Genomic DNA, 14,090 nt, shown 5'->3' with positions numbered 1-14,090 from the left:
CTATGTTCTAATGAAGCCCATCTTTTCTGACACAGAAATAAATTATTTGACCCTCTAAGTCATTCAATATTCACTCAACAACTGCTTTATATTGATTGATTAAGAAATATTATTTTATTTAATGTAACTTGGTGTTATGCTATAAACCTATTGGTGATGCTAAACTAAGGAAAAGACCATTGTATTATGTTCCCCACCTTCCCTATGCCAGAAATCCCCCTTTTAAAAGAAAGTTGAAATTTATCTATTTTATTTATTTGAAAGGCAGAGAGACCAAGACAGAGAGAGGGTCAGAGATGGATGAAGTTTTCCATCTGCTGGTTCACTACTCAAATGCAGGCAACAACAGGGGCTGGGCCAGACCAAAACCAGGAGCTGGGAACTCAATGTAGGTTTCCCAAGTGGAGAGCAAGTGAATTCAATGCTGAATCCATTACCCTCTGCCTCCCCGGGTACACAATACCTGCAAGCTGGAGTCAGAAGTGGAAGAAACCAGTGGTTGAATGGAAGCGCTCCAGCATGGGATGCAGGTGTTCAAGCAGTGTCTTAGACATTGAGCCAAAGAAACCACTTTTCTGTTGTGAAGAAGTCTTTGGCCCCTAGTAATTTGCTCATGTGTGTGTGAGTGTATGCATGTGAGTGTGTGTGTGTGTGAGTTTATTGCATTCCAGGAAGTTTTGTACAAGGCTAATTTTAAAGGTCTATGCGCCCACTCAGTACTTCTACATGCCCTGTGTCTCTAGGGTCTAACACAGGATACTTTCTGAATTCACACATGCATACATTCTGGATTGTTGTCTGGTTATTGGAGATGCCATCTTGTGTCCTTAAAACAAAAGCAAGCTAATTGAATGTCAAGCCTCAGTGGTGACACAAATTTATTATAGGGAGTAAAGGGAGAGTAATGTAAAGGAAATTGAAACTTTTTTTATGATTTCTCTTCCTTGTGCATGTAAAGGTTGTAGACCCAGAGTAAAACATTTTTTTGCATCTCTGTTTATTCAGGCTTGCACAGGTGGTGGGTGCACAGTGAGTGAGGCCAGTGAGGCTGTAACCGATGAGAACATTCCCGAGGGTGTGCCAACTCCCAAGGTCCACTCATATTCACCTGACTCCTTTAACATCTCCTGGACGGAGCCCGAATATCCGAATGGTAAGTGAACTCTTTTAGCCTCAAGTTAAAAAGATGATTAGCAAAGGTAAATTAATATTCTAAATGGCAGCTTATATGTGGTGCTTAATTTTTAATGATCATTTTAGCACATAAAATACCTGAGATAGTATCATTGTCTGTAGTTGGGAAGATTGTGGTTTTTAAGCTAACTCAGAATTTTGGTGGCTCAAAAGTGCTCCCTTTTGATAGTTCTTGTGTACTGCATCCTGTTGTTTCCTGTGCTCCTGAAGAGGTGACAAGAACAAACGAGGATTCCCAAAGAAGGCCTCGGGAGAGTGACATTGTGGTTTCAATGACTTTCTGTTTTCGACAGCCATTAGTTTTTCCTTGGAGAAGCAGAGAGGTGGAAAGTTCATGCACATACCATGTTGCGAAATGTTTGGATTTAATAAGTTTATCTTAAAAGAGGACACTTGTAACTCTGTGTTTTTAACTATACCATTTTTAAGTATTCCAACATGCAGTTTTTAAACTATGCATACCTTAAACATCCATACATTCACAGGTCTTTAAAGTGGATCGTATGCATTTCTAAGCCATACATAAGCATCTTTGTATATTTAGTGACTTAACCTAGACAGTTAAATTTCATTAAAATAAAATGTCATTATGAAGAGTTTTTAATAATTTTGAGTAGAAATTGCTTTATTCATTTGTTGGAAATATATTTAAGATTCAGACAACATAGTGCTATTTTTTCACACCAATAGAGACTTGCATGACATTGGATTTCCTTCTTTTCTGAGACAAGTATCAAGGAGACTTATTATATCATAGAAATTATTTTATGTAACTCATTACTGAAAATTGAAGCAGACTCTTTGAGCGTATCCAAAAAGAATGAAGGAAAAAATTGCAGTTTTATTAGTTTGTCTTATGTTTACTATGATATTAATTATTCCAGCCATCTCATTTTAATTAAACTTTTGGCAAATGCATAGATATATTTGAGGTAATGAACAGAGCTCTAATAATTAGAGTGAGTGATTATCTCTGCTACTGAAGTTATCCTGTACTATTACACATTTCCTAATAAAAAATAAATGGATGTCTATTTGATACTATATTAAGCAGTCAAAAATCTTGTCACACTTTTTGCTGCACAAAGAAATCTATTCCATAGGTACCAATGAAAATATTAATGATTTATTCCAAGGGCTTGCTGTTAAATGCTATTGCATGATTTGCATAGTAGAGTGCTTCCTTCATCCCAGTTGGTACTTGTAACTGGAGCGCAGGAATACACTTAGAATTCTTGATTGTTTGCAGATACTCTTGCCACATTTCAAAGATCTTTGTTAGGCTTTGGGCATATGCAAGCCGCTTTATAACTTACTTTTAAAATAAGTCCATTGAACAAGAGAAATTTGGAAGATATTTGAGGTTTGTGTTAACACTTTGATGACTTTCTAAATTCTTGTGTTTAGCCACAGTAGAATTTTCAGTTTTTATTGAAGCACCAATTGTTAGATATTTAAAAAGTAGTTTTGTTAAGAGCAGGAAACCAAATGACTTCTTTACAACTTCTCTCCCCTTTTCCAAGTTTTCAGTGTTTCATTTCTGTGTCCATTGTTAGGAGAGGAAGAGCGTGATTATGGAAAAGCCTCTTGCCTTGGGTTCACTCCCCTCCCCGCCCCCCAACCACCAATCCTCCCAAATACCAGAACTATTGTTAAAGAAATTCTCCTTTGAAATTTTTATTTATATATTTTTCATTTTATTTAAAGTGCAGACAGACAGACAGACAGACACACACACACACACACAGAGGCAGTCAGATAGCTTCCATATGCTGATTCTTGTCCCAGATGCTTGCAATAACTGGGGCTGGGTCAGGCTGAAGCCAGGAGCCTGGAACTCAATTCAAGCCTGCTTACTTGGGTGTCAGGGTTCATTTTACACCATATGCTACATTGTGGTTGCTTTTTTTTTTTTTTTTGAGATTATCTATCTATATATACATCTATAAAAAGCAGAGTGAGAAAGAGAGAGATAGAAAGATCTGCCACCCACTGATTGACTCCCCAAATGTGTGTAACAGTGAGGGCTAGGCCAGGCCTAAACCAGGAGCCAGAAACTCTATCCACATCTGTCATGGGGGTGGCAAGGGCCCAAGTATTTGGGCCACCTTCTGCTCTCTTCCCAGACACATTAGCAGGAAGCTGGATCAGAAGTGGAGCAACCAGATTTGAAAAGGCGCTCTGATATGGAATGCCAGCATTAGGAGCAGTGGCTTTAACCCACTTCACCACAATTCCAGCCCTGCTTTCTAGTTTCTGACTATGCTGCAGAAGAATAATACAATTAGAGGATTTAATAGACTTCATTACTATGTTACTAATAAAAACCCTTCAAATGATTTTAAATTTTGTTTCCCATGCATATCTGATCATTAAAACGATCTTGATTGAAGAAGCCGACTCTAGGATTCTACCACGAATATTTTGAGTACTCAGGATCTTCCCAGGCTATAGGCATATAAACATGCTGATAAGCATTTAATACCCTATCCAGGGAGCCATCTTTGCTTAGACTTCTTCTGGATGCTTCCATGTGGATTTCTACAACCTCTTAAACTCAACATACCTGAGTTAATTTCTCTCTGGACTCTGCCTGCCTACTTTTTCTCCTGTGTTTCTTCTCTCACTCATTCATACAAACCACTATGTCAGCCAGAAGCCCAACTTCATGACTACCACCCTCAAGTCACCCCTGACTTTTATCACTGCACCACCCTTGGACTACACTCTTCACTGATATCTTTGTTAACCCAGATAATTTGTGTACCCTCTACAAACCTTATGGAAATCTGAGTTTGTTTATTCAGAACATACATGTTGATGACCTCCTAGGTGCCATCACAACTGATACTCACATATACAGGAGATATCAAGATGAATTTACTATGTCTTTGATTGCAGGGTATCCGAGTCCCATGAGGGAAACATCCATATAAACAGATGCTCACACAGTCAGGCACGCACCAGGTACCAAGTGCATGGAGAATCAGCTTCCTGGGGAGCCCTTTGGGCTGTGGGAATACATCTCCATTAAGATGTTGGCAGGTCCAGAGATGCACATGCATATGATCTGTGATCACCTGTAACAGGTACATCTTGCTTAGTTTTGTGCACTCAGACTCCAAAATTGTGATCCTGCTAGCTGTGAACCAAAGCAGATTTTTTTTCATTATAACTTTAAAAAAACATGGAAAAAGATTGGTTGAGAATAATTAAGCTTTCTGGAATGAGAGCTACATATATTTTCCATATAAGCCTAGATGGTGGCAAAATATAAAAGAAAAAACTTTGATATAAGTGTTTAGTTCTTCTTGCCCATCAAGCATTTAGCCAACACTACTTAGGAAACAGACTCTGCTTTTCATAACTGCTTCTGATTTAAATGATCCACTCCTTCTCTTTGAAGACTGGTGATGATACTGAATCAAGGGGCCATGAGAACAGCCTCTGCCCTTGTGGGTTCAGTTCTTTTATTGTCTCCCAAGCTCTGGCTGGGATGCTTGCTCATTGGTTCCACACATGCTTCATGTGCTCAGGGAATTGTTCCTGTCTTGTTTTGTTTTCCTTTGTTCACTACTATACCAGTAACTCCAAGAATAGTATGTCAAACATAATAGGTGCTCAGCTAAGCATGTGTTCATTGCCACTACCTAAAACAACAGATGGGGCTGATCTTGGGCACAGCAGTGAAGACACTGTTTCAGATGCCTGTGTCCCATCTCTGAGTGCCTGGGTTTGAGTTCCAGCTCCACATTTAATCCCATCTCCCTGAGAATGTGCTCCCTGGGAAACAGCAGGTGAAGGCTCAAGTACTTGGGTCTATGCCACACAGGTGAGAGACCTGGATTAAGTTCTGGGTCCCAGGCACTTGGGGAGTGAGTCAACAGATAGGAACTCTCCTTCTGTCTGCCTCTTTCTTTTTTCTCTCTTTTTCTCTCTGACTTTCAAATGAAATGAATATATCAATAAATACAAATTTGCAGAAAGCAGCAAATGCTGGTGAGAATGTACAGAAATTGAACCCTGAGGTACTGTTGGGAGGCATGTAAATGGTGCAGTTGCTATGGAAAATAGTATGAGGTTCCCTTAAAAATTAAAAATATAGGTGTTGTATGATCCAGATTTGCTGCTTTTAGAGCATATCTAAAAGAATTGAGAACAGACTCTCAGAGAGGTATTTGTACCACCATGTTCACTGCACCATGATTCATAATAGCCAAGAGGTGGAAGCAACCAAAATGTCTATGGCATATGCAAGGAGACTTCAATAAGTTCATGACAAATGGGATTAAAAGATAAGTTTATTTTGGTACAAAAATTTTTGAAATCCATGCAGCTTCTTTTTTAACATGCATTTTCCATGAACCTTTAGAAGATCCCATATACAATAGAATATTAGCCTTAAAAACAAGAAAATTCTATCACATATTATAACCTGGGTAAAACTTGGCCACATTGTGACAAATGGAGCAAGCCAGTCCCAAAAAGACAAATAGTGTGTGATTCCATGCACATGAAGCATCTATAGTAGCCAAATACATGGAAACAGAAAGCAGAGGCAAAAGTACCAGGAGCTGTATGAATGGGAGCTGGGAGAGTTGCTACCCACTGAGTAGAGTTTCCATCTTCCAAGATAAAATATTCTAGAGATCTGTTACACAGCAATATGCATGTAGATAACACTACACCATACACTTACAGTGAAGATGGTGAATTTCATATGATTTTGTTAGCATTATAAAATACTGATGATATAAAGAAGGTGGAATAAAACACTATAAACTTTTTTTTTTTTTTTGACAGGCAGAGTTAGACAGTGAGAAAGAGAGAGAGACAGAGAGAAAGGTCTTCCTTTTTCCATTGGTTCACCCCCCAGATGGCCGCCACGGCTGGTGTGCTGTGGCCGGTGTGCTTCCTCCTAGTCTCCCATGCGGGTGTAGGGCCCAAGCACTTGGGCCATCCTCCACTGCCTTCCCAGGCCACATCAGAGAGCTGGACCAGAAGAGGAGCAACCGGGACAGAATCTGGTACCCCAAACGGGACTAGAACCTGGGGTGCCAGCACTGTAGGTGGAGGATTAGCCAAGTGAGCCGTGGCTCCGGCCTACACTATAAACTTTTCAGGAAGGGGCAAAATATTAAGGATTGTGTTAGAGCAAGCTAACAAAAATTTATTGATTAATAATCACATAAAGGCAGATGCATAAAATAGGTATTTGTTAAACATGAGATCAGACCATTTGGTCCATATTAGGACTCACTTTTCTCATTTAACAATATGGTGGGAGCATCTTTCCTAGGCACTTAAGTGTAGCTTGATCTCATTCTTTCAAAGGGCAAACTCGATGGCCTCTAAGTAAAACCACAGCTTCCCCGTCCCCTCTTTTCTTGATGGACATTTAAGTTCCTACCATGTTTCTATTACAAATAATGCTGCTTGCTAATAATTGCCTCAGTCTGCCAAGTACAGTCTTTAAGTACTGACTCATTATCACTTGATTCACACCTAAGGCTTTGCTCCCTTTCAAATATGTCCTGCCTAATTCTAGTCCCTTGCTTCTCATACCTGCAAAAGTGATGGTGTGACACTGCAGCCCTGTGTCTCTCTGATCAGAGTCCTTTGCACCCATGTTCTCTCTGGCAAAGGTGTTCTTCCCCTTCTGGAAATTCAGGTAGGATTTAAAATCCTCTGTAAAGAGCTCCTGCTCAGTCGAGGTTATGAAAGAATCCTCTATTATGTAGGACCTTGACTCTTCCTTTGTAATACCATTAGCCATCAAAGAGAAGTAGCAGGAAGGATTACTGTCTAAGAAATTGGTGACCTGTATTGTGTGGATTACAATTGCATATCATAATTAGAATTATGCTTTTGAGAGTTTCTAAATTCTCATGAGCCGTATTCCCTTTTAGAAGCTTAGGCCTTACAATCTTGAAATATGTTTTTTCCTAGTACCTGAAGTCTACTTTGCTAAAATGGTATGGTTATCTAACTATGCCACACTTATTCTTCATTATTTAAATTAACACTGCAATGTCACTTAAAAGTGATAAGCTAATTAGCAAGTGTGTTTTTTTAAAAAAAAAACACCAACTAAAAATATAGAATATGAAATTCTTATCCTTCATTAATAGTTGTAAGTTCTTAAAACTATCCTCTCTTCCTAAGTGACTCTATGTAAAATAATTTCCCTGTGCAAGTACATGCCACCTGAGGGCAGGGATCACACGTTTTTGTCATCTGCTACTGTCCCAGACCTTGACAAAGTGCCAATCAGAGAGTTGATGGGTTTTAAAAGGCTGTTGAATGAGTTGTTTACCGATGATGGGAACAATCATAAGACATTGTGATGAGGTGAGAAGCACATGCAATCATTCATAAATGCACATCTGACAATTATGCAAATTAAGTGGGATGATTTCAAAAGTAGTGGAGGGGAATCTCCTTCTTGGCCTTCTGAGGGTTTAAAGCACACACTTAGAAACTCAATTCCTTAGCTGAGATTTCATCAGCTAATGTGACGATATTCTGGTAATGTGTAAATATTCTGAAGAGAGATACCCCACAGAGTTGTATCTGCTTAGGATGTATTGATATGAAAAGATATATTGTTACTGCAGTCAGGATTTGCTAATGTCAAAATGGCTACATTAAGAGAGGACCAGGATCCCAGGATCCTCATGAGAAATGAAAGGTATATGAGGAACCCAGAGCCCCTAGCCTGTCCCTAATTCACTCTTTTGTATTGTCACAGCTTTGCAAGAATTTGTATGTGGCTATGTATCAAGAGGTGGCAATTATGTAAGTAAGAACAGAAAAACTTTAGGAGACTGTTTTTGTAGATTTTGGAAACTTGTGTAGACTTACAAAGATGATAGCAGGTTATTAAACAAAAGCTTAATTCAGTTTTTTGAGCATATCCATTATTTCAGGTATGGGTGGCAGAGAAGCCAGTTTATATAGTGTTTTTATACACATTGCCTATATGTTATCCCTCATATTAACAAATGATGCAATAGAAATAAATTTTTATAATTTATATACATGCAGGTGTGGGCATGAGTATTAATTAAGTACTCCAGGCACACATAGAAATGAGCATTTGATTTCCTGGTAACACTAATAGTAACAATAGTAACATTAACTACAGTTCATATCCATTTACTAGGCACCTTACTTAACTAGCCCATGAAGTAGATATTGTTATCCCTGTGTTCACATGTAGATATTCAGATTCATTAGTAATAAATAATTTAAAATAATCAAAGTAAATGCACCTAGTTAAGTACAAATGTAATATAAAACAAGTTTTGAATAACAAAAATTTTTGGTTTTATTCACTACCCTATTCTGTCTCTACTTTTTGTAGAAATGCTCATAATGTAGGATTCCATCTGGTCATGTGAAAAAAAAAAAGACATTTTTAGTTCCTTGTTCAATGTATTTTTCTCAGAATCACTGCTCAAAATTTATAAGATCTCTGTTCTGATTTTTCCCTGGTTTTAAAGATATAATTTCTTAAAACTTTTTTTTTATTTTGAAATAACTTTATTATAACTAGTCAAAATGTGAGTGTATTTTCTTTCCTGGAAATGTTCAGTTTTAATAGGTGAAATGGATTATGGAATTCAGTGAATCACTTAGGAAAACTGCCTGACAGTTTTGAGCAAACCTTGTGTAACTTTTATGAAACACCTCCAATCAGTTTGTCAGGTAGAATTTCCCAAGCACAGTCTTTTTTAGATTCCGTTGATTCCATTTTTAGGAGAGCATAACAGTAATAAGGCATTATTCCACAAGGTGAAAGCTCTTCTCTCTTTTCCTCTTTAATTGAAGGATCAAGTATTCACAGAGGGAGATATCTGCCACATTCAATCATCATCTGGACCTTAGGGGAACCTTCCGTTGATATTCATATTGCCATTGGCACTGGAAAAAAACAAACAAATATGTTTGGAGCATCTATATTCACAATGCATGTTATTTTTATGATACACTGAAGCATTGTTGTTTAATTCTTACAGTAAACAGAATTCTTCAGTGTAAATAGAAATACCTTGTATTAAATTTACATCATATTGTACTTGTATTGAATTTCCTTGGTTATATATGACAACCTATTGAGCACCTCAGAAAATACAATTTGACATAACATGATGAAGAGGCACAAAGATATATATCCCAGTGGATGTGCTTTATGGACAATTATGATTCAGCTTCCCTGTGAAAATTAAACACCTTAAAAATCTATCATTATGGAATGAGAGAGGTGATAAACTTGGAAGTGCTTGCATTGAACAGCCAGTGGAGACTAAGTATCCTTTTTGTGGATTGGCCATTGAAGAACTGATTGCATAGAACTAGATTAAAGAACCTGAGGCTCCTTATCATATAGCATAATAAGGTTTTATTTTCTTGTAGCTACCTTACTGGCAGATGGTATGAGGGCATTCCAAAAAAAAAGTGGGTAAATAGAAGTCATATATAAGTTTATTTTGTTTGGCATGGATTTTGAAAATCCATGCAATTTTTTTTTCATAATACACAAATGTCATAAACTTTTTGAAGTGTCCTCATATAATACATGAGTGGTTTTATTAATGTAAAGTAGAAAATCATACACAAGTTAATTGTGTTTATTAGGGTTACATTATCAGTTAGGAAAGCAAGGACATAGTTCTTAAAATGTCAACCTTGCTATCTGCAAGGGATGGAAAGGGTAGCAATAAGGGACTCGGGGAAGATTTCTGGAATGCTGGGAGTATTCTGTTTTTAAAATATGTTTCTTTATTTTTCCTCTACTTGAAAGGCAGAGTAACACACACACACACACACACATTCAATACACATAGGGAGGGAGAGAGGAAGAGAGAGAGGGAGAGAGATCTTTCATCTATTGTTTCAGTCTCCAAATGTCCATGATAAGACTCAGCCAGGCCAAAGCCAGGAGCCCTGAACTCTGTCCAGGTCCTTGATGTAGGTTGCAGGGGGACAAGCACTTGATCCATCATCTGCTGTGATGTATTAGCAGAAAACTGGAGTGGAAATGGAGTAGCTGGAACTCAGACTGCTCTCTGAAAGTGATATGGGGTCCTAAGCAGCATCTTAACCAACTGTGCCACAATACCCCCTCCATATTTTTTAATCTACCTGATTATTACATGTGTTTTTGCTTTTTAATTTGTCAATAAAATATTTATGTTTAATGTGCTTTTCTAGGTTTTATTTTGTGGTTTTTTTAAATGTCAAAAGATAGGAATAGAGAAACTGTCAAGTAGAATGTCCTACGTACCATAAGGACTCACTGCATCGGTGCCAACTGTAACTCTACCTCTCTCTAGCTGTGTATTCTTGGCCAAGTTGTTAGCCTCTCTGAAGTACATTTTCTCATCTGTAAAGAAAAACTAATACTCATTCCATTATCAAGGTTCCCCCCCCCCCCGAGGACTAAATGATACCTGATGGAGTCAATAATGTGATTGTTAAGTTTCAGCATGAAATTCCTCACTTTCAAGCATTTTTCTCCTCTTCTGTCATGCTCCCCTGCAGGAAATTTTTAAAAAAATATTTATTTCATTTATCCAAAAGGCAGAGTTGAGAGAGATAGAGCACTTTTATCTGCTGGTTCACTCCCCAAATGGCCACAATGGCCAGGGCTGGGCCAGGCCAAAGCCAGGAGCCAGGAGCTTCTTCCAGGTCTCCCATATGGGTGGCAGGGGCCTAAGGACCTGGGCCATGCTGAAGCCAGGAGCCAGGAGCTTCTTCCAGGTCTCCCATATGGGTGGCAGGAGCCTAAGGCCTAAGGACCTGGGTCATGCTTTCCCAGGCGTGTTAACGTGGAACTGGATCAGAAGTAGAGCAGCCAGGACTCAAACTGACACCTATATGGTATGTCAAGCATTGCAAGCTTAACCTGTTATATGGCAATGCCAGCCTATGCAGAAGAGTTTTAGCTTTTTAATTAACTACTGCATTTGGAGATACTTGTAGAGTCATATGTAGTTGTATGAAATAACTCAGTTTTCCCCAATGCACACATATTCTGAAGCTATAGTGCAATAACGTAACTGAGATTTTAACTTTGCTACAATCAGAATACAGGATAATACTGTCACAGGGCATGACTTTTGTTGTTGCTGAAACTAATCCTCTTTTAGTCAGTAATATGAAGAAGTGAGTTCTTTGGCATCAAGTGTCTATGAGTTTTTCATTGCTAACGTCATAGTCCATTTCTGATAAAGGTAGACCCTTCCTTATTCTGATAGTCTTCTTATCATGCCATACCACAGTCAAACAGCACAGCCCTGTGCATTATACATTTTTTTTTGTTTTTTGGTAGTTTTAACTATGCTATTATCCCCTCTTTCAGTCTATTTTATCTGTGATTCTATGTTGATGCCTCTATTTATGACTTCATCATGTCTCTGAATTAGTTCCTAAAATTGTCAATAAAAACTACCGACTCCTTAGAGTGTTCAAGACCTCAACTTCCCCTTTAAATGTTTGTTTTCAGTTAAATCTTTCCCATGTAAGACAACAGTGACAAATGTTGGTCTAATCAGTTTATCTTTACTAAACCTTGTGCTTTCTTGCTTGTGCCTGTTGGAAAAAGTTAATTTTTCCCACCAAGAATATCTTCTCAAATCATGGACTTTTCACTTTTACCTTAATGGAGGACTAAGATTTATCACATGCAAGACCTATAGAAGACTTTAATGACCTGTAAGAACCCTTGGCCACTCTAATTTTTTTTTTTTAAAGCTCCTGTTCTGGGGCTAGTGCTCACATAGTAGATTAAACCCCTGCTTGCAGCTCCAGCATCCCATATGGGATTCAAGTCCCAGCTACTACACTTCTGATCCTGCTCTCTGCTTATAGCCTGGGAAAGCAGTGGCAGATGGCCCAAGTGCTTGGGTCCCTGCACCCATGTGGGAGACCCAGAAAAAGCTCCTGGCTCCTGGCTTTAGACCAGTCCAGCTCTGGCCATTGTAGCCATTTGGAGAGTGAACCGGCAAATAGAAGACCTTTCTCTGTAATTCTGCCACTCAAATAAATAAATAAATCTTTAAAAAACAAAAGGCTCTGTTCCTACTGCCTGTGACTTCATTATATGTCATTTGTTTGGCATAACATTTTCAGTGGTGTTTATCATTCCTGTTTAACCCTTGAATTTTTGTTTTTAAATTATACCTATGTTAACCCTTTTCTCATTTCTCTTAATTTGTGTGTTTTACTCTTTTTGCCCCACAAAACATCAAGTAAATACTGGAAATATACTTTCAGTAAATATTTACTATTCTTTTCTTTAGGCTTATCTTGGTTGTTTTTAGGATGAGAACATGTTTGTAATGAGTGGAATTCTTAAAAATTTGGAAGACAAAATTAGATCAGGAACACATAACAGGAGTAGGCACAACAGTGAGGTGAGATAATTGGCTTCTGTGCATGTATTCATATTTTTAAAATTGTTATTTATTTGAATGGCAGAATTACAAACAAGAAGAGGCACAGAGAAAGAGATATCTTCCATCAGCTGGTTCACTCCCAAATACCACAGTGGCCTGGGCTTGGCCAGGCTGAAGGCAGGAGGCAGGAGCTTCTTCCAGGTCTCCCATGTATGTGGCAGGGGCCCAAACTTGAGCCATCTTCCACTGCTTTGCTAGGTGCATTAGCAGGGAACTGTATCAGAAGTGGAGCAGCCAGGATGCAAATCAGCACCCATATGGGATGCCAGCACTGCAGGCAGAGGCTTTACCCCACTATGCCACAATGCAGGCCCCACATTGATGTTTTTTGACCTTGAAAAATAACTTAGCCTCTCCAAGACTCCATTCCCTCATCTGTGTAACAGTGCAAATAACAATTCTTATTTCATGACTTGTCCATGTTAAAGGAAATAAAATAAAGCATGCAGCCCATTGTCTGACCAAAGTAAATTATCAGAGCAATTTTAATAACTTTTAAAAATTATTTTAAGTGTTCTATAACTTTGAAAATACTTACATTGCATTTCAAGAATTTACCATTTACTTTCCCAAAGCTATCCACACATGACCTGTATTTCAGTTAAATAGGGAAAGCATCCTTTTAAACTCCAGTTTAAAATGTCTACTACATCATAGGCATTAGTTTTCTTACTCAATTTGGAAATCTGAGGTCATCGAGATTTAAATGGTTGTGTTAATAGATGACTTAGGCTTATGACTTACTGAATGTATGTTTTAGAATTTAATTATATGATATTTTATATTGCATTTATTTTATTTTTATCAAAAAGTCTACTAATAAGACAATAGTTTTGAAAATCTTCCTTCATGTTTTGATAAAAATAATGAAATGTTCTTTCTTCATGATATCTCTTGTTGTCTACACGTTTACCAGGAAGCTTGTCTGTGGGTCCTTAACTCAGGATTTTACAGATAATGGATTTGTCCAAACAAGATCAAAGGAAATGTGTATTCTAATATCAGACTTCTTTTCGAGGCTTCTGTTGACACCAGTTCTAAACCACGAGGGTATCCTGCATCGTGAGATGTGCTGGTGATCGGTTCACAAGACCTGCACCAGAAGACTGAAAACACAAAGAAGCCGGTGTTACCAATGCTTTTCATCCACAGGACACGCTGACATTTAGGCCTAGCCTGATTGTGTCAGAGGCAGCACTCATCTTAACAAGGCCTGGCTAACTACTGACTGGGTGTGGCATGAACAGATAGGAGTTGTGAAACATCCTCTGGCTGTGGAATTAAGCATGAATTGTGTGGAAGCAGGATGCATCAACACAGCTGTGTGGCTGTTATCCTCAGGTGTGAGCTCATGTCAGACTGGAAGAGGAGACTGTGGAAATGGAAAGGAGTAGAGATCAGTTTGGAATGCAATGTCCACAGGACTTGGCAGTG

The 14,090-nt window shown here is 38.3% G+C and overlaps 1 protein-coding gene across 1 annotated transcript in view; it reads left to right on the top strand.

Annotated features, from left to right (window-relative positions):
- Nucleotides 1-14,090, top strand: part of USH2A (usherin) — an 855,126-nt gene that overhangs the window by 486,779 nt on the left and 354,257 nt on the right. The window contains exon 34 of the mRNA XM_062211324.1: nucleotides 1,006-1,153. Coding sequence (XP_062067308.1) covers nucleotides 1,006-1,153 — 148 coding nt within the window. The remainder of the gene's footprint in view (nucleotides 1-1,005; nucleotides 1,154-14,090) is intronic.

This window comes from Lepus europaeus, chromosome 14 (assembly GCF_033115175.1).
Source record: "Lepus europaeus isolate LE1 chromosome 14, mLepTim1.pri, whole genome shotgun sequence".
Classification (NCBI taxonomy): Eukaryota; Metazoa; Chordata; class Mammalia; order Lagomorpha; family Leporidae; genus Lepus; species Lepus europaeus.
Note: the sequence above shows the minus strand (reverse complement) of the source record. Positions and strands in the feature narration are given on the sequence as shown.